General features: G+C 43.0%; 1 protein-coding gene across 1 annotated transcript in view; it reads right to left on the bottom strand.

Moving 5' to 3' along the window:
* Positions 1–25,605, bottom strand: part of tex11 (testis expressed 11) — a 201,773-nt gene that overhangs the window by 173,197 nt on the left and 2,971 nt on the right. The window contains exons 3-4 of the mRNA XM_078546158.1: positions 6,167–6,246; positions 2,950–3,030 (exon numbers count right to left, since the gene is read on the bottom strand). Coding sequence (XP_078402284.1) covers positions 2,950–3,030; positions 6,167–6,246 — 161 coding nt within the window. The remainder of the gene's footprint in view (positions 1–2,949; positions 3,031–6,166; positions 6,247–25,605) is intronic.

Consider the following 25,605-nt stretch of genomic DNA (forward strand, 5'->3'; position numbering starts at 1 on the left):
AGGTTGGATCTCATGATCTACACATAAACCAACTGTTTGATAAAAGGTTAAAATCAGTCTCTCAAGAGGGGGAAAAAAAATCGCTTCAGACAGCAGAGTTTTTGAAGTGATCCATGCTGACTTCTGCCTTCTTCAGATGGAGTATGACCTGGTAAGAGCTTCCTAACACTTTTGGCTAGAGAGCAGACTTGGAGGGGTGATGACTTGGAAATTTATCACTGTTCCTTCACTGTCACTGGGTCAAAATCCTGGAACTCCCTCCCTAACAGCACTGTGGGTGCACATACACCACAGGGACTGCAGCAGTTCAAGAAGGCAGCTTACCAACACCTTCTAAAGAGCTATTAGGGATGGGCAATAAATGCTGGCCTAGCCAGCAAAGCCCACATCTCTTGAGTGAATTTTTAAAAAAGGCTGTTGCCACCAGCTACTGAGATCAACACTCACCGTGCCATCTGTTAATTTGGTTCTCCAGTATGTCACCTGTTACATATCGTATGCTTTTCATGTCTATTTAGCTTATGCATCATTTTTGAACTGTTGTTTCTTAATAAACTATTTAATAAATTACTTGAAAATCACTTATGAGCTTGACCTTTTTGGATAATCTGTGACTCCCAAACCCAAATGTTACATTATGCCAACAGTAAACTATCCCTGCTCATCCTTCTCAACCTATCTACAGCCTTTGACATGGTTGTTCACATCATTGTTCTCCAACACCTCTGTTGTCCAACGGGCGGGGCTGCACTCACCTTGTTCCATTCAAATCTATATAATCGTAGTTAGGGATCACCTGCAATGGCTTCTCTTCCTGCTCCAAACTATTATCTCGAGTATATATCTCATCTACCTGCAGCCCCTCAGCAACAGCATTCACGAACAGCGCCAGTTATCATAACTGCGCTGACAACACCTAATCGTACCTCAGTACCATCTCTCTTGACTCCTCCACTGTCTAAATTATCAGACTGCTTGGTTGATATCCTGTATGAATGAACAGAAATTTCCTCCCATTTAATACTGGGAAGGTTGAGCCATTGTTTTCAATGTCTGTCATAAACTCTGTTCCACAGTCACTGACTCCCATAATTTTCCCTGGTAATTGCCTGAGATTGAACCAGCCTGTAAGCAACCTTGGTGTCATATTTGACCCCGAAACGAACATCCCCAATTTTAATAGCTCCACCATTGGTTGCCATGCCTTCAGCTGGCAAAGCCCTAAACTCTGGACTTCTTTCCCTACAGCTCTGCATCTCTCTACTCCTTTCCTCCTTAAATTCCTTAAAATCTACCTCTCAGACCATGTCATCATACTTGATATCTCCTTATATGGCATGGTGCCAAATACTCCTGTGAAGCAGCTGGTGGTTGTTTATTACATTAAAGGCACTACATAAATAAAAGTTGTTGTTGTTGTTTCAGTACCTTGCCCAAAGAAGAAGAATCAATGAGGCCCTATTTAGTGAGAACATGTAGCAAGAAGACAGAGCAGCATCAGCTTCAGTCCAGCATACAGTATTGCCCTTCTAAAAGCAATGTTCAGTAAAGTCCAGAGGAAAAGCTACTGAACTCAAGAGCAGCAGGAACAAAGATCAGCACAGTCAAAAGCCTTATGTCATTATCATAAACTTCCTAGGCATGATTGTGAGAAAGAACCAAAGTTTAAAATAATGAAACTTATAAATAGTAACAGGCTGAGCCTATACAGTCATGGAACAATGGGTCAAGTTAAACCAGGAGTTGATCAGTTCCTAGATTTCAACAAAGAAACATGGCAGAACAATAAAAACATGGAAAGATTTGAGTTTTGGCACACTGCAAAACGCATAGAAATAGGTGGATAATGGTTGGAGTTGTTTTTAGAAACTGGCAATAAATAGAACTATTCTGGTGATACAGATAACCAAGGTTATCAAAACACAGAATGATCTATGACTCTGATACAGCACAGGAAGCCATTCAGCTCATCTTGCCTGTTCCGGCTCCATGAAAGAACTAGCCAATTTAGTCCCACTCATTCTTCCTCACAGCTCAACAAATGTTTCCCTTTCAATTAGGTCACATTCTCATTCTTCTAGATTTTAGGGAATATAGATCTAATGTAGTCAATCTTTCCTCACATCTCAGCAATTAGCCTAGTGAATCTCTGCTGCACACCCTCTAAGGAAAGTATATAGGTAAGTAGACCAAAATTGCACAGTGTTCCATGTGTGGTCTCACCAAGGCCTTATATACTGTTATGTAAAGGTCTTTACACTTATACTTCAATTCCTTTGCACTAAAGCCTAACATACTACTTACCTTCCCAATTACTTGCTGTACCTGCATGTTAACTTTCCGTATTTCGCATACAAGGACACTCATGTCCCTCTGAATACCAACATTTCCTAGTCTCTCACCATTTAAAAATTATTTTGCTTTTCTACTTTTCCTACCAAAGTGGATAACTTCACACTTCACCACATTATATCCCATCTACGATGATCTTGCCCACACACTCAACTTATCTTTGCAGCCTCTTTAAGTCCTCCTCACAACTTACTTTCCTACTCCACTTTGTATTGTCAGGCAACTTGGATACATTACATTTAGCCTCCTTATGTAAGACATTTGTATAGATTGTAAATAGCTGAGGCCAAAACACTAATTCTTGCAGTACTCGACTAATTACAGCTTACCAACTTGAAAATGGCCTGTTCATTCCTACTCTGTTTTCTGTCTCTTAACCAATCCTAAACTCATGCTAATAAATCAGCCCCCAATCCCATGAGCCCATAAACAAAGCAAACATGTAGCCTGTGTGTCGTTTCATTAGCATTTTACTATGAAATGTAAGTCTCGAGAGACATTGCAAGCATAGACCATTAACAGAATGCCTGCATCAAGTAAAACACAGAACCCAATTAAACTTAGGAAACAGATTAAGAGAGGATAAAACCAAAGTACTGTCACAGCCAAGTCCAGGAATCCATCTGCCAGTAAGGGCTTCCTGCAATCCAACCAGCTTCTTCCAGTTTTGGTGAACATCTGTAACAAAAAGTAGTCATGTTTTATGATGTAATCTATCCACAAATTAAATGTATTTCTCACATAACCGTATCTTACTAGCTCGAGGTAAACTATTAATGTTTAAAAAGGTATCCAAACTCCCAGCTATTAACTGAAAGAAGTACGCCACTTTTTAAAGAAAAATACTTTACTGTACAAGAGTTAAACAAAGCAAGTACTACTAACTTAATTCTATATTTCAGAAACACTTATTCTTTAAACCCAAAAATCTCAATAGGAAACTCCCTGTTCTGCTTTTATTTCCACACAAGAATTTCCCCATACATTACAGGATCTTAAGGGTTCCTTCACTTCTCCAGGGACCAAACAAAGGTATAGCCACCCCAGCTCAGCTCATTGCACTCTTGCTTCGTAACTCCAACCCAGAAGTATACCTGGGAGAGAATTTTCTCCCCATCAGGGGGGTTGGATAAGAGCAGGCTCAAGCGGGCGCGTAGCCTTTCACCACTCGCGATCGGCTGCGTGCTGCCATTTATGTGGGTGGGCCTTAATTGGCCCACCCAGCGTGACACACAACCGGAAGCATTGTGCGCTCCCTGTGCAGGCGGGGGGAGTAGGCTGAGTCGGTGCATGTGTTCTTTCGTGTAGAAATATCCCTGAGGCAAAGAGCTGCCTCAGGGAGATTAGTTTGATTTTTGAAAATTTTAATGAAAAAGAAATGTTTTAAGACATGTCCCCTCAAGTGACAGTGTCACATGAGCTGGGACATGTCAATGAATTTTATTTTAAAAATTTATTAAAGTTTAAAAACGTTCATGAAACCTCATCCCGCCCGAAGGCTGCCTGGGCTCTTCGCCTGCCCGCCAACCTTAAGGTTGGACGGGCAACTCAGTTAATTAGTTTAATTACTAGTTAAATGGCCTTAATAGGCCTTTGACAGTTTGGCGGGTGCACAGCCAACTCCGATGTGCGCCTGCTGAACTCAAGATCTGAATGACACACGGTGATGTCAGGACGCATGCCCGACATCACCGCGCACCATTTTACGCGTCGGTGAGCAGGCCCCGCCCCCCATCCGAAGATTCTGGCCCTGATTTATGATGGCCCTTTGCTTCTGGGCGACATCTTTGGCAAATTCTCTCTCTGCATCTCAAAGCCACTCCCAAGTTCCAACTAACTGCTTCTGTAAAAAAATTACACAGGTAAAGCCAGAACCAAAACCTACCTCCCTGAAATCTATTTCCACGGCAATGTGGCACGCCTGGAATGTCCCAGATAGAGATTTAAACTAATTTTCTCCCATTCCTAAACCTTCCCTTCGTTTTGGGAAACCATATGAATAATTTAAACACCCTTATCAAGACAACTGTAGACATCTCATCTCCACCAAGGCTCAGAAAAGGGTCACCTATTGTTTACTGTTTTCCGACTTTCAACCCTGACCTTATTAAATAAACAAAGGCTACCCTTTGAATCGTAATTCCTTAAAGTCTGTTTACTGCCTCTCACCAGGGGCTCCATTATCTTACATTTAAAAACTTTAATGTCTGTTAATCATTATACTCCTCAAGCTGATGAATTGTGAAATTAAACATTTTCACAACATGTGTGAATAGACAGTAGCTGATTTTAGCTTGAGGTTGCCTGGCATAAACTGATTGCTAACAAACAGAAAATAAAATTAATTCACTAGGTACCCCAAGTACGCAGAGACTGGCCACAGTTAACTTGGCTGGGGCCTTTGAATGGACAGCCAGAATACCTGCTGGTTCATATGGAAGGTCAGATTGAACATTCAAATTTAGGTCCCATGACATACGGAAAAACCCATTTACAATTCTGTGATACACTCGGGCACAGCACCTGACATGGGCACTTTGCCCATTTCTATCAGCATTGATCAGCTGATCGCTCCTGTTAGTCTCAAAAATTATCCAGCCCACTATGGGTCTGTGCATGGCACTCTGCCAATCACATTAACCCTTCCCAGGGACAGATTATCACAAAGCTCCAGGTAGGGACTTGCCCAACATCCCAACTTCCCCTAATAGCAAAATACGTCAGAGTGCTGAATTAGCATGCACAGTCCCCTGGACCTATGCATTTGAGATAAAAGCAAAATACTGCAGATGCTGGAAATCTGAAACAAAAACAAAAATAGCCGGAAAAACTCAGCAGGTCTGACAGCATCAGCTGAGAGGAATACAGTTAACGTTTCAAGTCCATATGACTCTTCATCAGAACTAAGAAATATAGAAATGAGGTGAAATATAAGCTGGTTGAGTGGGGTGGGGCAGGTAGAGCTGGATAGAGGGCCAGTGATAGGTGGAGGCAAGGAAGAGATTGCCAAAGATGTCATAGATAAAAGGACAAAGGGGTGTTGACAGTGGTGATATTAGCTAAGGAATGTGCTAATAATGACATTAAGGGTAGAAAGCAGGACGAGCAAGTGACAGATAGCCCTAGTGGGGGTGGGGTGGGGGGAAGGGATAAAAATAGGCTAAAAGGTAGAGATACAACAATGGATGGAAATACATTTGAGAATAATGGAAATATGCACTTGAGGCCTGGGCACCAAACAGCAACAACAGGCACTATCCACCTGTTGACTGCCTATTTTGCATGAAATGTTAAAATTGGTCTCGACATGTATGTACTTGTCACCTAGGTGCACAATTTTCAAAATATTAGGCCAGTCTTTCTTCAGGAAGTTGTAATATTCATTGTATATATAATTTTCAATAACAAATAATTATCCCTAATGGACAGAAAAACAACTTCTTTGACCAAAATTAAAGTACATTGATCCAAACAACATTGTTACATTTGAAGTGATTTTAAATCTTAATGCAACTAACTTTGCATTCAAATATATTTTATGTGTATGAAAATTAAAAATAAGCACTTACTTGTATTTTCATTATGCCTACACATTTCTGAAAAAGTTAGTGCTTCATGTACAATTAATTCCTTTGAAGTACAATAACTGTTTTGCAACTAACACAGCATCCATGATGTGGTGCCTGGCTTTATTACCAGAAATGGTAATAATATAACTAATTAGCCCCAAAATTACTGCATAATCAAACACATCTGTTCCATCCATAAAAGCACCTTACCAATAATCTAACAAATGCTACATCTCAAAACTCACCAATATTTGTCTTTGCAGTGTCTCTTCAGTTGGATCAGCATAGTCACACAGACAGACCAGCTTGCATGCCACATGCCGCACTGAAAGTTGAAGTATTCACAAACTTGTTAAGAGTCTACACACATTTTCTCTCCGTTTACAATAATAAACTAAGATCAGATTAATCTCAAATTTCAACTATTTAATGCAATGAAACAGAAATCAGACAGGCATAAGAAGCAGTTTACGTAAGCTAGTAATAGATCAAATGAAGTTTTGCATTTTGATCATTTCTCTTTTCATTTCCACTCTACCCACCACCATCACATGTTTATTTACTTAAAAGGTAGCAGTCAAGATCCTGAAGGGGGATCAACCTATCCACTAGTCTCACAAGGAAGGAAGTTCCCAGGTTCAATTGCTTATCTCTACTGAACTAACTGACCTTGGCTGATGCAGTGGAACTGTGCTGCAGCCAAGAATCAACACAGTCAAGCGTCAGTTTGATGCAACACTGTAGGAATGAGTGTAGCCATATTCCCCAACAGTAAATCATTCCTCATTTACAATTTTAAATATCACCAGACCCATCGAGAAGGGTCCTAGGGTGTTGCCACGTTCCCATTCGCAACACAGATTCCTGCACATCCAGAGCTTCAGTCAGCCCAGTACACATCCCACCCCAGTTCCAGCCTGGTACAGATCGGCAACAGAAAGCAGGAACACAAGCACCAGGAAATTACCCCACCCTACTCCATAAACTCCCCCTGCACCTACTTTTGGCACCCAAGGAATAATGAATTTTTTAACAGAATGTACAGGTTCAGATTACCATGGAAATCTGTAACATTCTATCTCGGAATATTGCTTATTGAAGCTTTCACTGCACCACATAATGATCAAAACATTGTTTTTAATTGATTTAAACTGGGTAAGATATAAGATAAGATAACATAATGCGCAGCTCAGGTTTTACACTTTCTCATAGGCCTATTATCTGCCAAGCACCTAAGAAATCAAGCTTCACACATCTTGAGGTTGGAATGAATGCGAACCAGTTACAAGATCCGAGCCAGTCCCCGCTCCGGCCTGGACCAGCCCAGACTCCCACCCTAACCCCCAACCCAATACAAACAGACTCCCAGTACCGCTCCAGTACAGACTCACAAACCCAACCCCGGACTGGTACAGTGGTACAGATTCCCAACTCCATCTCGGCCAGGTACAGACTCCCACCCCCACTAGTACAGTGATACAAACACCCCCAACCCTACTCTGAGTTTTAGCCATCCTCTTTTTTCTCATTCAGTTTCTTGTTTTCAGTATTATCGAGCAGTTGGAACATCTGGTCAAAATGATGCACAGTCAAAAGTCTCTTGCATGTTGACAGGGAGACCGAGCAGAATAACTATTCCTCAACCTCCAATGGCAGCCTCAGCTTTTCCAATCTATCCACAAAACTGAAGTCATTCTTGCCTGGACCTATTCTTATTAATCTTTTCAGCACTCCTAATACGTTCACATCCTTCCTGAAGTGTGGGGCCCAGAACTGGACAGCATACTGCAGTTAAGGCTGAACCAGTGTTTTATGAAGGTTCACTAACTTCCCTGCTTTTGTACTCTATGCCTCTATTTATAAAGTCCAGGATCCAGCAAACGTTTTTTAACCGCTTTCACAAATTGTCCTCCCAACTTCAATGATTTGTACACATGTACAGGAAGTCACCATTTTAAGTCATCTTGCATTAATGTTAATCAGTTTAGAGTTGGGAGTTTCATTTTACCATCATTTCACGCCATGTCTGACGTAGGGTCACATGACCTCATCAGCACCATTTCGGAGTGGCCTCTCCCACTCCTCGACCATCCTGGTCAATGTCAACCTTCCCTCCCGCCAAACCTTCCGGTTGCTGTTGACCTTTCCTCTTGCTACCAACCTCCTTCTCGCCAACCCTACAAGTCGCTACCAACCTTTGCTCTTGCTGACCATCCCCGGTCTCTGTCGATCCTCCCTCTTGTTGACCCACCTAGTTGCGTTCAACCATCTGGGTAGCTGCGGACCTTTCTTCTTGCCATCTCTCCAGCTTGCGAATTACCTCTGCAACCCTGCAATTCGAAGCTACTCTCCTACCACTCGCTGCACATCTTGCGAGCCCTCATTCATAGCGAGAGTTTGGAAGAGGGAAGAAGCAAGTGTGAGATTTGGCGAGAGGGAGGGTTGGCCAGAGGGGGATTCAGCGAGCATAATCGGCAGTGACCGGGATGGTCAGGAAGCAGGAGGCGGTGGCGAGCCCAAGGGTCAAGAAAGGCACTGGGCCGGAGAGTCAGTGTTTCAAGTGGTGAATACACATGAACATATGAATTAGGAGCAAGAGTAGGCCACTCGGCCCTTCGAACCTGCGTTGCCATTCAATATGATCATGGCTGATGTGTGTAACCTCAACTCCACATTCCCACCTACCCATGATAATCTTTCAGGCCCTTACCATGTACCTCTGCCTTAAAAATATTCAAAAGCTCTGCCTTCCAACGCCCTTCGAGGAAGAGAGTTCCAAAGACTTACAACCCCTTGAGAGAAAGAACTTCTCGCCATCTCGGTCTTAAATGGGTGATCTCTTATCTTTAAAGTGACCCATGTAACCCATAGTTCTAGATTCTCCCACAAAGGGAAACATCCTATCCACATCCACCCTGTCAAAACCCCTCAGGATCTTGTATGTTTCAGTCAAGTCGCCACTTACTCTTCTAAATTCCAGCAGATACAAGCCTAGACTGTCGAACCTGGTAAGACAACCTGCCATTCCAGGTAATAGTCTAGTAAACTTTCTCTGAACTGCTTCCAACACATTTACACCCTTCCTTGAATAAGGAGACCAATACTGTACACAGTACTCCAGTCTTGCCAATGCCCTGTATAACTGAAACATAACCTCCCTACTTTTATATTCAATTCCTGTCATAATAAATGATAACATTCTATTAGCTTTCCTAATTACCTGCTGTCCCTGCGAACTATTTGCAAATCATGCACTAGGACACCCAGGTGCCTCTGCATCTCAGAGCTCTGCAATCTCTCACAATTTAGAGAAAATGTGCTTTATTATTCTTCCAGCCAAAATGGACAATTCCACATTTTCCCACATCATACTTCATTTGCCAGATCTTTGCCCACTCACTTAACCTATCTATATCCTTTTGTAGTCTGCTTATGTCCTCTTCACAACTTACTTCCCTACCTATCTTGTGTCATCAGCAAATTTAGCAATCATACTTTCGGTCCTTCATCTAAGTAATTTATATGAATTGTAAAAAGTTGAGGCCCAGCACTGATCCACGTGGCACACCATTTGTTACATCTTGCCAACCAGAAAATGACCCATTTATGCCTACTCTCTATTTCCTGTCAGCTGGCCAGTCTTCTATCTACGCCAATATGTTGCTCCCTACACCATGAGCTTTTATTTTCTGCAATAACCTTTGATGTGGTACCGTATAAAATGCTTTCTAGAAATCTAAGTACAGTGGTTCCCCTTTATGCACAGCACATGTTACTTCTTCAAAGAGCTCCAATGAATTGATTAAACATGGGGCAGAATATTGCCCTCGGCTTGCGGGGCCGGGCACGGCATGCTAAAGCGTAAAATGATGCACGATGACGTCAGCATCCCAACATCATCATGCGTCATTTTGATATTTTGTTCAGTGAGTGCGCACCCACCGACTTGTCAACAGCCTAATAAGGCCATTAAAAAAGCAATTGAATTTGTTGACAACACTGCCCATCCAACCTTAAGGTTGGCGGGCAGGCGAAGAGCCCAAGTGGCCTTCGTGTTTTTCAGGAAACCTCATCCACGGGCTGGATGAGGTTTCCTGAAGGTTTTATAAAATTAATAAATAAGTTTGATGAACTTCACAAACATGTCCCAGCTCATGACATGTTTAAATAATTTTTTACTTTATTATTTTAAAACTTTTATCGCTACTTAATCTCCCTGAGGCAGCTGCGTGCCTCAGGGAGATTGCTGCGCTCTTTCGTGTGCATGCGCAGAAGAGCGCAGGCCCAGAGCTCCCTCCTCCCTCCACCCGCACAGGTAGCGCTGAGCACTACTGACCGTGCGTTATTCTGGGTGGACCTTAATTGGCCCGCCCGCTTAAAATGGTGGCATGCAGCCAATTGTATGCTGCGATCAGCTCTGCGCCTGCCCCCGCCCGGCCCGCCCGACATAGGTAAGATTTTACCCATGATTTCCCTCTTAGAAAACCATGTTGACTCTGCCTGATTACCTTGAATTTTTCCAAGTGCCCTGCTATAATGTATTTAACAATTTCCTTATTACAGGTGTTAAGCTAACTGGCCTGTAGTTTCCTACATTCTGTCTCCCTCCTTATTTTCCAAATTAATGGGGCCTTCCCCGAAACCAGGGAATTTTGGATAATTAAAACCAACGCAACAAATATCTCACTAGCCACTTATTTTAAGATCCTGGGTGAAGTCCATCAAGACCCGGGACCTTGTCAGCCCACAGGTCAAACAATTTGCTCAGTACCATTTCCCTGGTGATGGTAATTTTCTTGAGTTCCTCTCCCCCTTCCGTTTCCTGATTTACAGCTATTTCTGGGACATTACTTATATGCTTGATAGTGAAGACTGATGCAAAATACCTATTCATTCATCTGCCATTTCCTTATTTTCCATTATTAATTCCCCAGACTCACTTTCTTTAGGGACAATGCTCACTTCATTAACTCTTCTTATTTAAATATCTATACAAACTATTATTATTCATCTTTATATTCTTAGCTAGCTGTCTCTCAATCTAATTTTTCGCTCCTTATTAATTTTAGTCTTTCTTTGTTGTTTTTTTATATTCTGTTTAAACTTCGAACCTGCCACCCATCTTTGCGCAATTATATGCTTTTACTTTAAGTCTACAAACACCTTTAACTTTTTAAGTTAACCATGAATGGTTGGTCCTCCCTTTGGAATTGCTCTTTGCATTGGAATGTGTTGAAATGTATTCTGTAATATCCCCTTAAATGTCTGCCACTGCATCACTATTGACCTATCCTTAACCTATTTTGCCAGTTCACTTCAGCTAGGTCCGCTTTCATACAATAAATAATTGCCCTTATTTTAGATTAAAATACTAGTCTTAGACTGATTCTTCTCTCCCTTAAACTGAATATAAAATTCAATCATTGTGGTCGCTGCAACCTAGGGGTGCTTTCAATGGGGATAGATGGAGATAATGTGAGGCACTGAATTCCCCAATCATTTATAGAAACATAGATGAAGCACCTGAGTTCTTTACTCATGAACTGAGGGCCATTGTTGCTCAACACAATGTCAGGGATACCATAATGACTAAAATGTGCTTCCAGGCATTCTACAGTCTTGCTAGTGGTCATTGGTGTCACCTTGTCTAACTCCCAGTAGTCTGACTAGTAGTCGATGGTGACGAGATAGTCAGCTTCAAAGAGAGAGGTCTGCTACAAGCTTTATCCATGGTCTTTCTGGAATGTCATATCACAGAATTTTGACGGCACAGGAGACCATTCAGTCCATCGTGTCTGCACCTGCTCTCCAAATGAGCATTATGCCCTAGTGCCATTGCCCTGCCTCCTCCCCGTATCCTTGCACATTGTTTCTATAATCATCTAATGTCCTCTTGAATGCCTCGATTGAACCTGCCTCCACCACACTTCCAGGCAGTGCATTCCAGACCCGAACCACTCATTGTGCGAAAAAGTTTCTCACGTCACATTTGTTTCCTTTGCAAATCACTTCAAATTTGTGCCCTCGTTCTTGATCTTTTTACGAGCAGGAACAGCTTCTCCCTATCTACTCTGTCCAGCCCCATCATGATTTTGAACATCCCTATCAAATCTCCTCATAGCCTTTTTCTCTCAAAGGAGGACAAGCCCAAGCTCTCCAATCTATCCTCATAGCTGAAGTTTCTCATCCCTGGAACCATTCTTGTAAACCTCTTCTGCACTCTCTCCAAAGTGTTCACATCCTTCCGCTTAGAATTGTACACAATATTCCAGCTGCGGTCTAATGAGTGTCTTATATAAATTCAGCATAAGCTCCCTGCTCTTGTACTCTATGCCCCTATTTATAAAGCCCAAGGTACTATATGCTCTCTCCACCTGTCCTGCCACTTTCAATGATCTATGTACCTATACACACAAGTCTTTCTGCTCCTGTACCCCCTTCAAAATTTCACCCCTCATTTTATATTGTCTGTCCACGTTCTTCCTACCAAAATGCATCACCTCACACTTCTCCGCATTGAACTTCATCTGCTGCATATCTGCCCACGCCACCAACTTGTCTATGTCCTCCTGAAGTTCCACACCTTCCTCCTCACAGTTCACAACACTCCCAAGCTTTGTATCATCCACAATCTTTGAAATTGTCCCCTGCATACCAAGATCTAGATCATTAATACATGTCAGGAAAAGCAAGGGTCCCAATACCGACCCCTGGGGAACTCCACTACAAACCTTCCTCCAGCCCGAAAAATATCCGTTGACCAGTACTCTCTATATTTTCTTCCCAAAACTCAGGGATGGTGTCAGGGGACTGAATAATTGCAAACATTGTGCCCTCGTTCAAAAAAGGTTGTAAGGATAAGCCCAGCAATTACAGACAAGTCAGTTTAACTTCAGGGGTGGGCAAGATTCTAGAAACAATTATTTGGGATAGAATTAGTAGTCACATGGAAAAATAATTTACTCCCAGTGCCACGTGCCAGTGAGTACAGAAATTGGAGGATAAGGCAGATGAATATGTGGCTGGAAAGATGGTGCAAGAGGGTGGGCTTTAGATTCCTGGGACACTGGGACTGGCTCTGGGGGAGATGGCACCTGTACAAGCCGGACAGGTTGCACCTGAACAGAGCTGGGACTGAGTTCCTTGCGGGGTGTTTTGCTAGTGCTGTTGGGAGGGCTTTAAACCAGCTTGGCAGGGGTGAGGGAACCAAGAAAAGATATTAGAGAGGAATACCAGGGTGCACAAAATACTGGGAGGGATTGGTAGCACTAGTATAGAGAATAGTAAGTTAATAGGTAAAGTCGGGGCAAGGGATAAGGTAATAAAATCTAAATCAGGGTTACTATGCATGTATGTGAATACAGAGTATAGTAAATAAGACTGGGGAGTTACAGGCGCAGATTGCCATGTGGAAATATGATGTTGTGACGATAACAGACCTGGCTCAAGGAAGGGCAAAACTGGGTGTTAAATATTCTCAGGTACAAGGTGTTCAGAAGAATTAGGAAAGGAAGGAAAGGAGAAGGGGTGGCAGTATTGGTTAAGGAGAGCATTGCAGTGCTAGAGAAAGAGGATGTCCCAGAAACCCTCTGGGACCCTTGAACCCCAAGGACAGAATCAAGTTGGCCGGAGCCAAGGAACAAAAAGGGCGCAATTACATTGCCTGGTGTAGTCTATAGATAGCCAAATAGTGAGAAGGATGCAGAAGAATAAATCTTCAGGGAAATTACAGAGTGATGCAGGCGTTATAGTGTAGTTATAATGGGGGACTTTAATTACTTGAATGTAGAATGGCACAGTGGTAGTGTAAAGGACAGAGAGGGGCAAAAGTTCCTGTTTTCAGGGGAATTTTCTACAGCAGTTTGTGTCCAATCCAACAAGAAAAGACGTATTGTTGGACCTGGTTTTTTGGAAATGAGGCGGGCCAAGTAGATCAAGTGTCAGTGGGGGAACATTTAGGAGACAGTGATCATTGTATTGTACGTTTTAGGATGATGATAGAAAAGGATGATAGGCAATCCAGAGTAAGAATAATTAACTGGACAAGAGCTAACTTCGATGGGTCAAGAACAGAGCTGGGCCAGATAGACTGGAACGAAAGATTGGCAGGAAAATCTGTAGCTGAACAATGGGCTACCTTCAGAAAAGAATTAGTTTAGGCATAGTCAAGGTATATTCCATCAAAAGGGAAAGGTAGGGCAAACTAATCCAGAGCTCCCTGGATGAAAAAGGAGATTGAAATTAAGATAAAAAAGAAAAAGTGCGCTTATGACTGGTGTCAGGTAAAAAATACAATTGAGAACCAAGAGGAATACAGAAGGTTCAGAGTAGAGGTGAAAAAGCATACTAGAGAAGCAAAGACGGATTATGAGAAAAGACTGGCAGCCAACATAAAGGGAATCCCAAAGTCTTCTTTCCAGCCACGCATTCATCTGCCTTAGCCTCCTATTTCTGTACTCACTGGCACGTGGCACCCAGAAATGACTACATTTGAGGTCCTATTTGATAATTTTCTACCTAGATCCCTAAATTCTGATTGCAGGACTGCATCCCCCTTCCTACATAAGTCATTGGTACCAATGTGGACCACGACCTCTGGCTGATCACTCTCCCCCAGAAGAATGTCCTGCAGCCACTCCGTGACATCCTTGACCCTGGCACTTGGGAGACAACATATCATCCTGGAGTCATGTCTACGGCCACAGAAACACCTGTCTGTTCCCCTAACTAATGAATCCCCTATCACTATAGCTCATCCTTTCTTCTTCTTCACCTCCCATATAGCTGAGCCACTCGTGGTGCTACAATCTTGGCTCTGACTGCACTCCTCTGAGGAACCAGCGCCCTCACCAGCTTCCAAAACAGAAAACCGATTGGTGAATGGGACCCCAGGGGACTCCTGCGCCACCTGCCTACTTTTCTTGGACTGCCTGGTGGTCACCCATTACCTCTCTGTCTCTAGCCCCTTATGCTACGGTACAACCACCTCTCTGAACATGCTATCCACATAGCTCTCAGCCTTGCGGATGCGTCACAGTGACTCCAGCTGTCGCACAAGCTCTGAAACCCAGAGCTCAAGTTTCTGCAGCTGTCAGCACTTCCTGAACATGTGGTCATCTAGGACACCAGTAGCGTCCTTGACTTCGCACATATTACAGGACAAGCATTCCACACGACTGAGCTGCCCTGCCATGTCTTAACTCTACTTTCTTTACATTAACTTTATTCTACTTTGGATTATTTATATTACTTTATTATATTGGCCCTAAATTTCTCTTATTCCTGGTGCTTCTCAGTTAAATCAAAGTATAGCAACTTGTTTAAAAATATTACACTTTTCTAATTTGCTCACCAGCTCCTACTTACCAAGACTGCCACTCTTCTTTATGAGGAAAGGTAGAAAAGGAAAGGAGCACCTCCTCAGTGAACCCCCCTCAGTCGCAAACTCCAACTGAAACACTTGACTGCAGCCAAAAACAGCACTCCAGTGCAAAGTCAGCACTCTAAGACAGCCTGCTTTTATACCCTGAACCTAGCCTCTGAAAACCTGATTAAGCCAGTTATCTAACCAGTTGCAGCTGCAAGCAGAGCTTGTATGGGCCCTGTTTTAAGGCTGGACTAAAACTCACCTTCTTCCAACCTAACAGCAACTTTTAGTTAATTGCTAAATTAAAGAAAGATGTGGTAATCTGAGATGCAATACATCTTTAAGAGAATGAGAGCAGACTGACCAAGTGATTGTATTACCCAAATGCTGCTTAGCATGGGCTACATTGTTAATGAGTAGTTGTAGAATAGCGTTTGGGTTTGAGAAGCGCACATGGGTTAGTGCATTACTATGTTAATAAAGAGCCTGTATTTCACTTTACAATGGTCTCTTCATCAGCATCATCCTGATTACCAACTCACTCACCAGTAGATAGGCGTGTAATTGTGTTCACTGAGCAAAGCGACCCGATAGAAGCAACATAACAACTGGCGGCAAGGAAAAACACGACCAGTCAGAAGTAAATCAGCCATACCTTGCAAGGCGATTGTAAGTACAGCCTTCATCATAGTTGTCAAAGTTATCTCCCTCCAGTATGCCATAGTTTGGCTGGATCCAAACATTTGATCAGGCCACCGATGGACTTGTCATATTATGTTGAACGCCATGCGTTCCTCTTTTGGCCAACGGTATATCAGGGAAGGGAGGCGAGCGATCCTCTAATCAACATGCGGCAGCAAAACATATGGCCTAATCGGTAGTCTGACGGCACCCAACGCCCCAGGTTCCAAGAGCTTTGATGACTTGGTAAAGCTTGTGAAAAGCCACTTTCAGCCGAAACCCTCGGTGACAACGCAGCATTTTAAATTTAATTTGAGATGTCACGCCCCTGGAGAGACAGTTGCTTGCTACGTAGCAGCCTTAAAACAGCTGACAGAGCATTATGAGTTCGGGACATCAATTAACAACATGTTAAGAGACTGATTACTACTTGGGATTAATGAAGATGCCATTCAAAAAAGGGTGTTGTCAGAAACGAATTTAGACTTCAGCAAGGTGTTGGAGTTGGCACTAGCAATGGAGAGCGCAGTCAGGGATTCAGAAGCAATCAAGGGAGCGCAAAATGGCACCATCCTGCACATCGGGAGGGAAGCACGGGTTAAAAATGGCACGAAAGCACAGGGCTCCGCGGAAATGCACAGCAGAGCCACCATTAACAAGCCAGTAAAAAACGATGGTTTAACAGAGAAAACCTACAATAATGACAGAAATGGAACCAAACAGCCCGTGAAAGAACAACAATTTAAAGGAATTGAATATTTCTTCTGCCATCCTAATGGACACATTATGTGGCATTGTAAAGACAGATTAAGACAAAACTTTAAGCAAAAAGGTAGGAATCGTGAAATCCACATATTAGAGGGACTAGAAGAAAGAGTCAGACGTTTATTCACTATACAACTCAAAAATAGGTAAATCGGAGCCAATCTACATGACAGTGAGAGTCAACAAGTGACCCACCTGAATGGAGGTGGTTACAGGGGCATCCGCGAAAGCTATAGGGGAACATACGCTCAAATATCTGCATGGAGGTGACCACCCATCAAATCTGGAAAATTCAGATGCTAAACTAAAGATGTATACTAGTGAAGACATACGAGTAGGAGATATTTGCAAGGTTCCAGTACAGTATGGAAATCAGTCTGTTAATCTACCACTAATAGTGGTAGCAGGGGAGGGTCCAAGTCTTCTTGGTCAGAACTGGTTTAAGGAAATAAAGTTGGAGTGGACCGAGATTCTTGAACTCAGAATGAAGGATCTGTAAGAATTATTACAGAAATATGCCTCTATTTTCAGGGAGGAGCTCAGAAAGATTCAGGGGCTGCAAGCTAAAATCCATGAGGACCCGGAGGCAACTCCCAGATTCTTGAAGGAATGACCAATGCCTTATGCACTGCAGGGAAAAGTTGATATCGAATTAGACAGGCTGCAAAGGTTGGGAGTCATATAACCTGTGCAATTTATAAAATTGGCAGCATCCATAGTTCTAGTACTAAAGCCTGACCAGAGTGTACGAATATGTGGGGACTAAAAGTTGACCGTGACCAGACTAGATAGGCATCCTATACCGAAAAGTGATGAATTGTACTCCAAGCTGGCATGGGGAACCGCATATACAAAGCTTGACTTGGGCCGCGCTTACCAGCAGGTCAAACTGGAAAAGTCCTCTCAGGACTGTGATTATCAACACACATAGGGGATTATAAAATATATACAGTTACCCTTTGGAGTTTTACCGGCTTGTGCCATTTTCCATCAGACCATGGAAAATTTATTCCAGGGACTGCCCCATGTTATGATTTATCTTGATGATTTCCCAGTAACAGGACTAACTGATTAAGAAGACCTGGCGAACATAGAAGAGGTGCTGAAGCATTTCTCACAAGCTGGAGTACGTTTGAAAAGAGAAAAATGTATATTCCAAGCAAAAGAAGTGGTTTACTTGGGTCATAGGGTCGACTCACCCAGTAGAAGAAAAGGTGAGAGCTATTCGTGAGGCACCAGCACCGAAAAACGCCATAGAACTCAAGTCCTTCTTGGGAATGATTAACTATTATCAAAAGTACTGGCTCCACTATACGGTTTTCTCAAGAACCACAGATGGTCTTGGCAAGCTCCACAACAAGAGGCAAGCAGTTGCTACATTCATTGACCCTGTTGGTACATTTCGACCCAAAGAAGGAATTAATTTTGACCTGCGATGCATTCCCTTATGCATTCGGTATAGGGGTAGTACTCTCCCACCAGATGGTGGATGGCTCCAAACAGCCCATTGGTTACGTCTCAAGAACACTCAGTGTTGCAGAACGAAGATACCCACAAATAGAGAACATAAGAAATAGGGGCAGGAGTAGGCCATTCAGCCCCCTTAGCCTGCCCTGCCATTCAATAAGATCATGGCTGATCTGCCCCAGGCATCAACTCCTCTTTCGTGCCAGCTCCTCATAGCCCTCAACTCCCAGATATTTCAAAAATCTACCTACCTCCTCTTTAAATACTTTCAGTGATCTAGCCTCCACAACTCTCCGAGGTAGAAAATTCCAGACATTCACTACCCTCTGAGAGAAAAAATTCTTTGCATCTCAGTTTTAAATGAGTGTCCCCTTATTCTGTAACTATGTCCCCTAATTCGAGATCCCCCACTAGTGGAAACATCTTCTCAACATCTACCCTGTCAAGCCCCCTCAGAATCGTGTATGTTTCAATAAGATCACCCCTCATTCTTCTAAACTCTAATGAATAAAAGCCTAGCCTGTTTAGCCGTTCTTGATAAGTCAACCCCTTCATACCAGGAATCAGCCTAGTGAATCTCTTTTGAACTGCCTCCAATGCCAGTATATCCTTTCTTAAGTACGGGGACCAAAACTGTACACAGTGCTCCACATACGACCTCACCAAACCCTGTACAGTTGTAACAAGACTTCCCTGTTTTTAAACTCCAACCCCCTAGCAATACAGGCCAAAATTCCACTTGCCTTCTTAATTACTAGCTGCACCTGCATGCAAACTTTTTGTGTTTCATGCACAAGAACACTCAGATCCTTCTGTGCTGCACTATTTTGGACTCCCTCTCCATTTAAGTAATAGTCTGCCTTTTGATTCTTCGCACCAAAGTGCACGACCTCACATTTTCCTACATTAAACTCTATTTGCCAAGTTTTTGTCCACTCACTCAACATATCTATATCCCCTTGCAGATTCCTTATGTCCTCATCACAACATGCCCTCCCACCTATTTTTGTGTCATCAGCAAATTTGGATACATTACACTCTGCTCCCTCCTCCAAGTCAGGTTCCCCTTCATCAACTCTGCTTGTTATATCCTCAAAGAACTCTAGCAAATTTGTCAAACATGATTTCCCTTTCACAAAACCTTCTTGACTCTGTTTGATTGCGTTAAGCTTTTCTAAATGTCCTGCTCTTTCTTCCTTAATAATGGACTCTAGCATTTTCCCAATGACAGACGTTAGGCTGACTGGCCTACAGTTTCCTGCTTTTTGTCTCCCTCCCTTCTTGAACAGGGGTGTCACATTAACAGCTTTCCAATCTGCTGGGACCCTCCCGGAATCCAGTGAGTTCAAGAATATTTTGACCAATGCCTCCATCATCTCTGCAGCCACTTCCTTTAAAACCCTTGCACGCAGGCCATCAGGTCCTGGTGACTTAACTGCCTTTAGTCACATTAGTTTGTCCAATACTTTGTCCCTCGTGATAGAGACTGTTACAAGATCTTTCCTTCCATTAGCTCCTTGCTTATCTGATATCTTTGGGATGTTTATAGTGTCCTCCACCGTGAAGACCAATGCAAAATATTGGTTTAAATTATCTGCCATTTCCTTGTTTCCCGTTATCAGTTCTCCAAGGGTCCCACGCTCACTTTAGCCATTCTCATCCTTCTAATATACCTGCAGAAGCTCTTGCTGTTTGTTTTTATATATTGTGCCAATTTACTTTCATAATCAATTTTCTCCCTTTTTATTAGCTTTTTAGTCATCTACTGCTGGTTGCTAAAAAATTCCCAATCTTCTGGCCTACCACTAGTTTCGCCACTTTGTATGCCTTAGTTTTTGATTGGTTACTCCCCTTGACCACCTTTGTTAACCACAGGTGGTTTATCCTTCTCATTGAGTCCTTCTTTTTGACTGGGATAAATTTTTGCTGAGCGTTATGAAATATCTGCTTAAATGTCTGCCACTGCTCATCCACTGAACTTCCCCTTAGTCTATTTTCCCAGCCTGCTTTAGACAACTCTTTCTTCACACCTCAGTAATTGCCCTTATTTAAGGTGAGGACACTGGTTTGAGGCCCCTGTTGCTCGCCTTCAAACTGAATTTGAAATTCTACCATGTTGTGATCGCTAGCCCCTAGAGGATCCTAAACTATGATATCTCTTATTAATTCCACCTCATTACACATTACTAGATCTAAAATAGCCTGTTCCCGGCTAGGTTCTGCAACGTATTGCTCTAAGAAACAATCCCTGATGCAGTCTATAAATTCGTCTTCCATGTTACCCCTGCCAATCTTCATATGCCTTTAAGAAGTCTATGTACAAGGTCAACTGCGCTACTTTCAACAGGCCTCTCATTACCTACACAAAAGCAATCAAGTTGGTTAAATATGAGTTCGCCATAAGAAATCCATGGTGACTTGACGTAATTGATCCACATTTGTCCAAGTGACTATTAACATTGTCCCAGGTTTTGGTTTCTAAAAGCTTTTCCATCACAGAGCTTAAACTGACTAGCCTGCAGTTGCTCACCTTATCCTTACACACTTTTTTGACCAAATTTGACCAATCCTCCTCAGATACAGGGGTTGGAGGTTTACGGTAATTGCTTCCGTCACTATCCTTGGATGCATCTGATCTGGTCCTTTTGACTTATCAACTTCAAGTGCACCTCGTCTTTTTAATACCTCCTCTTTATCAATTTTAAGCCCATCCAGTGTCTCAACCACCTCATCTTTTGCTATGACTTTGACTGCATCTTCTTCCTTGGTAAAGACAAATATAAAGCTCCCATTTAGTACCTCAGCCATGCCCTCTGTCTCCATGCTGCAATTCCCTTTAAGGTCCCTCATGGGCTCCATTCCACCTTCTTTCACTCTTTTACTATTTATATGCCTACTGGTGTGTTTTGGGTGCCCTTTTATGTTGGCTGCAAGTCTCTTTCATACTCTTTCTTTGCTGTTCTTATCTCTTTTCTCACTTCCCCTCTGAACTTTCTGTACTCAGCCTAATGTTCACTTGGATAATCAACCTGACATCTGCCATATGCACCTTTTTCCTGCTTCATCTTACTATCTCTTTTGTCATCAAGAGAGCTCTGGCTTTGTTTGTTCTAGCTTTCACCAATGTGGGAATGTACCTTGGCTGTACCCAAACTCTCTCTTCTTTTGCATGCCAAACTTTGATTCCAATTACTTGGGGCAGATCCGCTCTCATCCATTGAAATTGGCCCCCCGCCAATTAATTATTTCTACTCTGGATTGTTCCTCAACTTTTATGTTGCTGACATAAATCTTATGGTATTGTGATCATTCCCTCCTAAATGTTCCCGTACTGATACTATCTACCTGACCCAACTCATTGCCTAGAACTAGCAATGCCTCCTTCTTCATTGAGCTGGAACATGCTGATCTAGAAAATCCTCCTGAACATACTTTAGAAAATCTTCCCCATCTCTGACCTTTGCACTATTACAATCCCAGTTTGTATTAGGATGATGAAAGTCTCCTATTACAAAATTACTCTATTGGCTTTGCATCGCTCTGCAATTTCCTTGTAATTTTTTTCCCCTATAGCTTTCTCACTAGTTGGTGGCATTTTGAACAGGGATCCAAATATTCAGGGGCAGCAGGCAAATTTGCCCTCGCAATCCCCAAAAAGACTGTGAAAAATCAATAACAGGGGATAGGAGAGAACAGTTGCTTTCATACATGGGAGAGACAGAATCTGTTAGGAGTGCTCATTCAATCACAGATTCTGTCTCTCCCATGCTCACTGCTCCTCCGATCACAGGTTCTCTTTCTCCCACTTTTGCTGCTCCTCAAAAGACAGAACCTATGATTGGAGGAGCAGCAAAGGCAGACGAGAGGGAGCCTGGAGAAGTTGAGGCAGTTACTCTGGTTGATCTCACTGCTGCCATAAGACTGAGCCTGAACCCAGATGAGGAAGAACAGAATTTCAACAAGCAATGTGAGGTCTCACTCAGCGATGCTCAATCAAGGTCAACAGCCATGGTGCCAGAGCCTAGCTCAGGCTCAGATGGATGGGCTAGGGATGCTGGTGGGGGAGAGAAGCAGCAGGAGGAGGGGCAGAAACAGGCGCAGGAGATGGAGAAAAGGTGGGGGCTCGGCGGTCTCTCTCCATTTAAATAATATTCTGCTTTTCTATTCTTCCTGCCAAAGTGGACAATCTAACATTTTTCTACATTGTACTCCATCTGCCAAATTTTTGCCCATTCACTTACCCTATCTATATCCCTTTGCAGACTCTTCGTATCCTCCTCACAACTTGCTCTCCTATTTATCTTTGCATCATCAGCAAATTTGGCTGCAATGCCATCGATCCGTGTATCCAATTCATTAATTTGGTAATAAACAGTTGAGGCTCCAGCACTGATCCCTGTGGCACGACACTGAAATTTTAGGAAACCTGGAAATGACCTATTTATTCAACTTTGCTTCCTGTTAGTTAGCTAATGATCTATCAATGCACACCCAACGCCATGAGTTCTTATCTTGTGCAGTCACCTTTTCAAATGTTTTTTAGAAATCTCAATACACTACGTCTACCCTTTATCCACTCTGCTTGTTACATCCTCTAAAAACTCTAATAATTTTGTCAAACACAATTTCTCTTTCACAAAACTATGTTGACTCAGCCCAATCATGTTATGATTTTCTAAATGTCCCGCTACTAACTCCTGAACAATGGACGGTATAATTTTCTCACTGACAGGTGTTAGGCTAATTGGGTGAGGTAAGAATGACTGCCCTTGACGTCAAGGTAGCATTTGTCCGAGTGTGGCATCAAGGAGCTCTAACAAAACTGTAGTCAATGGGAATCGGGGGAAAACTTTCTGCTGGTTGGAGTCATACCTAGCACAAAGGAAGATGGTTGTGGTTGTTGGAGGTCAATCATCTCAGTTCCAGGGCATCACTGCAAGAGTTCCTCAGGGTAGTGTCCTGGGCCCAACCATCTTCAGCTGCTTCATCAATGAGCTTCCTTCCATCATAAAGTCAGAAGTGGGGATAGTTGCAGATGATTGCACAATGGTCAGCACCATTCATGACTCCTCAGATACTCCATGGATAGCAGTCCATGTCCAAATGCAGCAAGACCTGGACAATATCCAGGCTTGGGCTGACAAGTGGCAAGTAACATTCGCACCACACAAGTGCCAAGCAATGACGATCTCCAACAAGAGACAAGATAATCATCAACCCTCGACATTCAATGACATTACCATTGCTGAATTCCTCACTATCAATGTCCTGGGGGTTACCATTGATCAGAAACTGAACTGGACTAGTCATATAAATACTCTGGCTACAAGAGCAGGTGAGAAGCTAGGAATCCTGTGGTGAGTAACCCATCCCCTGACTCCCCAAAGCCTGTCCATCATCTACAAGGCACAAGTGAGGAGTGTGATGGAATACTCTACACTTGCCTGGATCAGTACAGCTCCAACAACACTCAAGAAGCTTGACACCATCCAGGGCAAAGCAGCCCACTTGACTGGCACCCATCCACAAACATTCACTCCCTCCACTACCAATGCACAGTGGCAGCAGTGTGTGCCATCTACAAGATACACTGCAAAAACTCACCAAGGCTGCTTAGACAGCACCTTCCAAACCGACGACCACTAACATCTAGGAAGACAAGGGCAGCAGACACATGGGAACACCACCACTTGGAAGTCCCCCTCCAAGCCTCTCATCATCCTGACTTGGAAATATGTTGCCATTCCCTCACGGTCGCTGGGTCAAAATCCTGGAACTCCCTCCCTAATAGCACTGTGGGTATACCTACAACACATGGACTTCAGTGGTTCAAGAAAGCAGCTCACCACCACCTTCTCAAGGGCAATTAGGGATGGGCAATAAATGCTGGCCTAGACAGCGACGCCCACATCCCACGAATGAATTTTTAAAAAATTGACCTATAGCTTTCTGTCTCTCTCTTTTTTGAATAGTGGTGTTCCATTTACAGTTTTCCAATCCACTGGGATTTTTCCAGAATCTTGGAATTTTTGCAAGGTTACAATCAATGAATCCACTATCTCTCCAGCCATTTCTTTTAAGATTCTAGGGTATAGACCATCAGGTCCAGGGGACTTGTAAGCCTTTAGTCCCATTAGTTTTCCTAATACTTTTTCTCCAGTCATCATGAGTTTCTCCTTTCTTTATCCCCCTGCTTTTCTACTGTTCTTTGGATGTTTTCTGCATCTTCTACAATGAAGACAGATACAAAATACTCGTTCCAAGTCTCTGCCATTTCCTTGTCACCCATCATTAATTCTCCCATCTCATCCTCTAAGGGACCAAAGCTTACTTCAGCTATTCCTTTCCTTCTTATACACTTCTAGGAGCTTTCAGTGTGTTTTTATGTTTCCTGCTGATTTCTAATTTTTACCTCTAGTTTTTGTTTAGTCATCCTTTGTTGCTTTCTAAAATGTTCACAATCCTTTGGGCTACCATTATTCTTTGCCACACTGAATGTCTCTCCATTCAATTTGATACTATCTTTAACTTCCATAGGTAGCTATGGATGATGCTTTCATAATCCTTTCCCTGCCCCCCTGTATAGCTGAACCAGCCATGGCACCATGGACTTGGCTCTGGCTGCATTCCTCAGAGAAGCCATCACTCTCCCCAGCATTCAGAACTAAATACTAGGTGAAGAGCGAGATGCACTCAGGGGACTCCTGCACTACCTGCCTGGTGTTCCTTGACCGAATATCAGTCACCCATTCCCCAGCTGCCTGCATAACTCTAAGCTGCAGGTTGGCCATCTCGATGAATATGTTATCCGCAAAACTCTCAACCTCGCAGATGCACCGCAGTGAGGCCAGCTGCCGCTAAGGATCCAAAACCCAGAGCTCAAGCCACTCTATCTGACGACACTTCTTTCATGAATAGGAAGCATAGCAGAAGGAGCTCGGGCATGCATCTATACCAGTTGCATAGCAGGAAGATTCTGGGTCGCAACAAAAAAGCAAAGGGCTCTGGGCAGACATCTAGTCTACTGCATGTCTCTCACTTCACTAAGCACAGATATTGCAGGTGGAAACCAGGCAAGGGGGCAGAGAAAATCAAAAGAAAAAATCCGCCTCCTTCCTGCCTGATCTGGCAGACTGCAATTTTAAATTGCAGTTGGCAAGGGGAGTCAAAGGTAGCAGGGTCATCTTTAAACATACAGATGGGCTCAAAATAACAATTTGGAAGGCAATGAAGTTATCTAAGCTGAGGCTAAAATAGGAGGCTGTAATGGCAGCCCCTCAAAGCAAAACATGCCATAATCAGCAGCAAAGGCCAGAAGAGGCCCAGTTTAACAGGTGTTCTTTCCGTGTGAATGTGGCCTTTCTCCTCTACCTATTCTATTTCCTTGGGCAGAATTATGCCCTT

This window comes from Cetorhinus maximus, chromosome 8, assembly GCF_964194155.1.
Source record: "Cetorhinus maximus chromosome 8, sCetMax3.hap1.1, whole genome shotgun sequence".
In the NCBI taxonomy this organism is placed as follows: domain Eukaryota; kingdom Metazoa; phylum Chordata; class Chondrichthyes; order Lamniformes; family Cetorhinidae; genus Cetorhinus; species Cetorhinus maximus.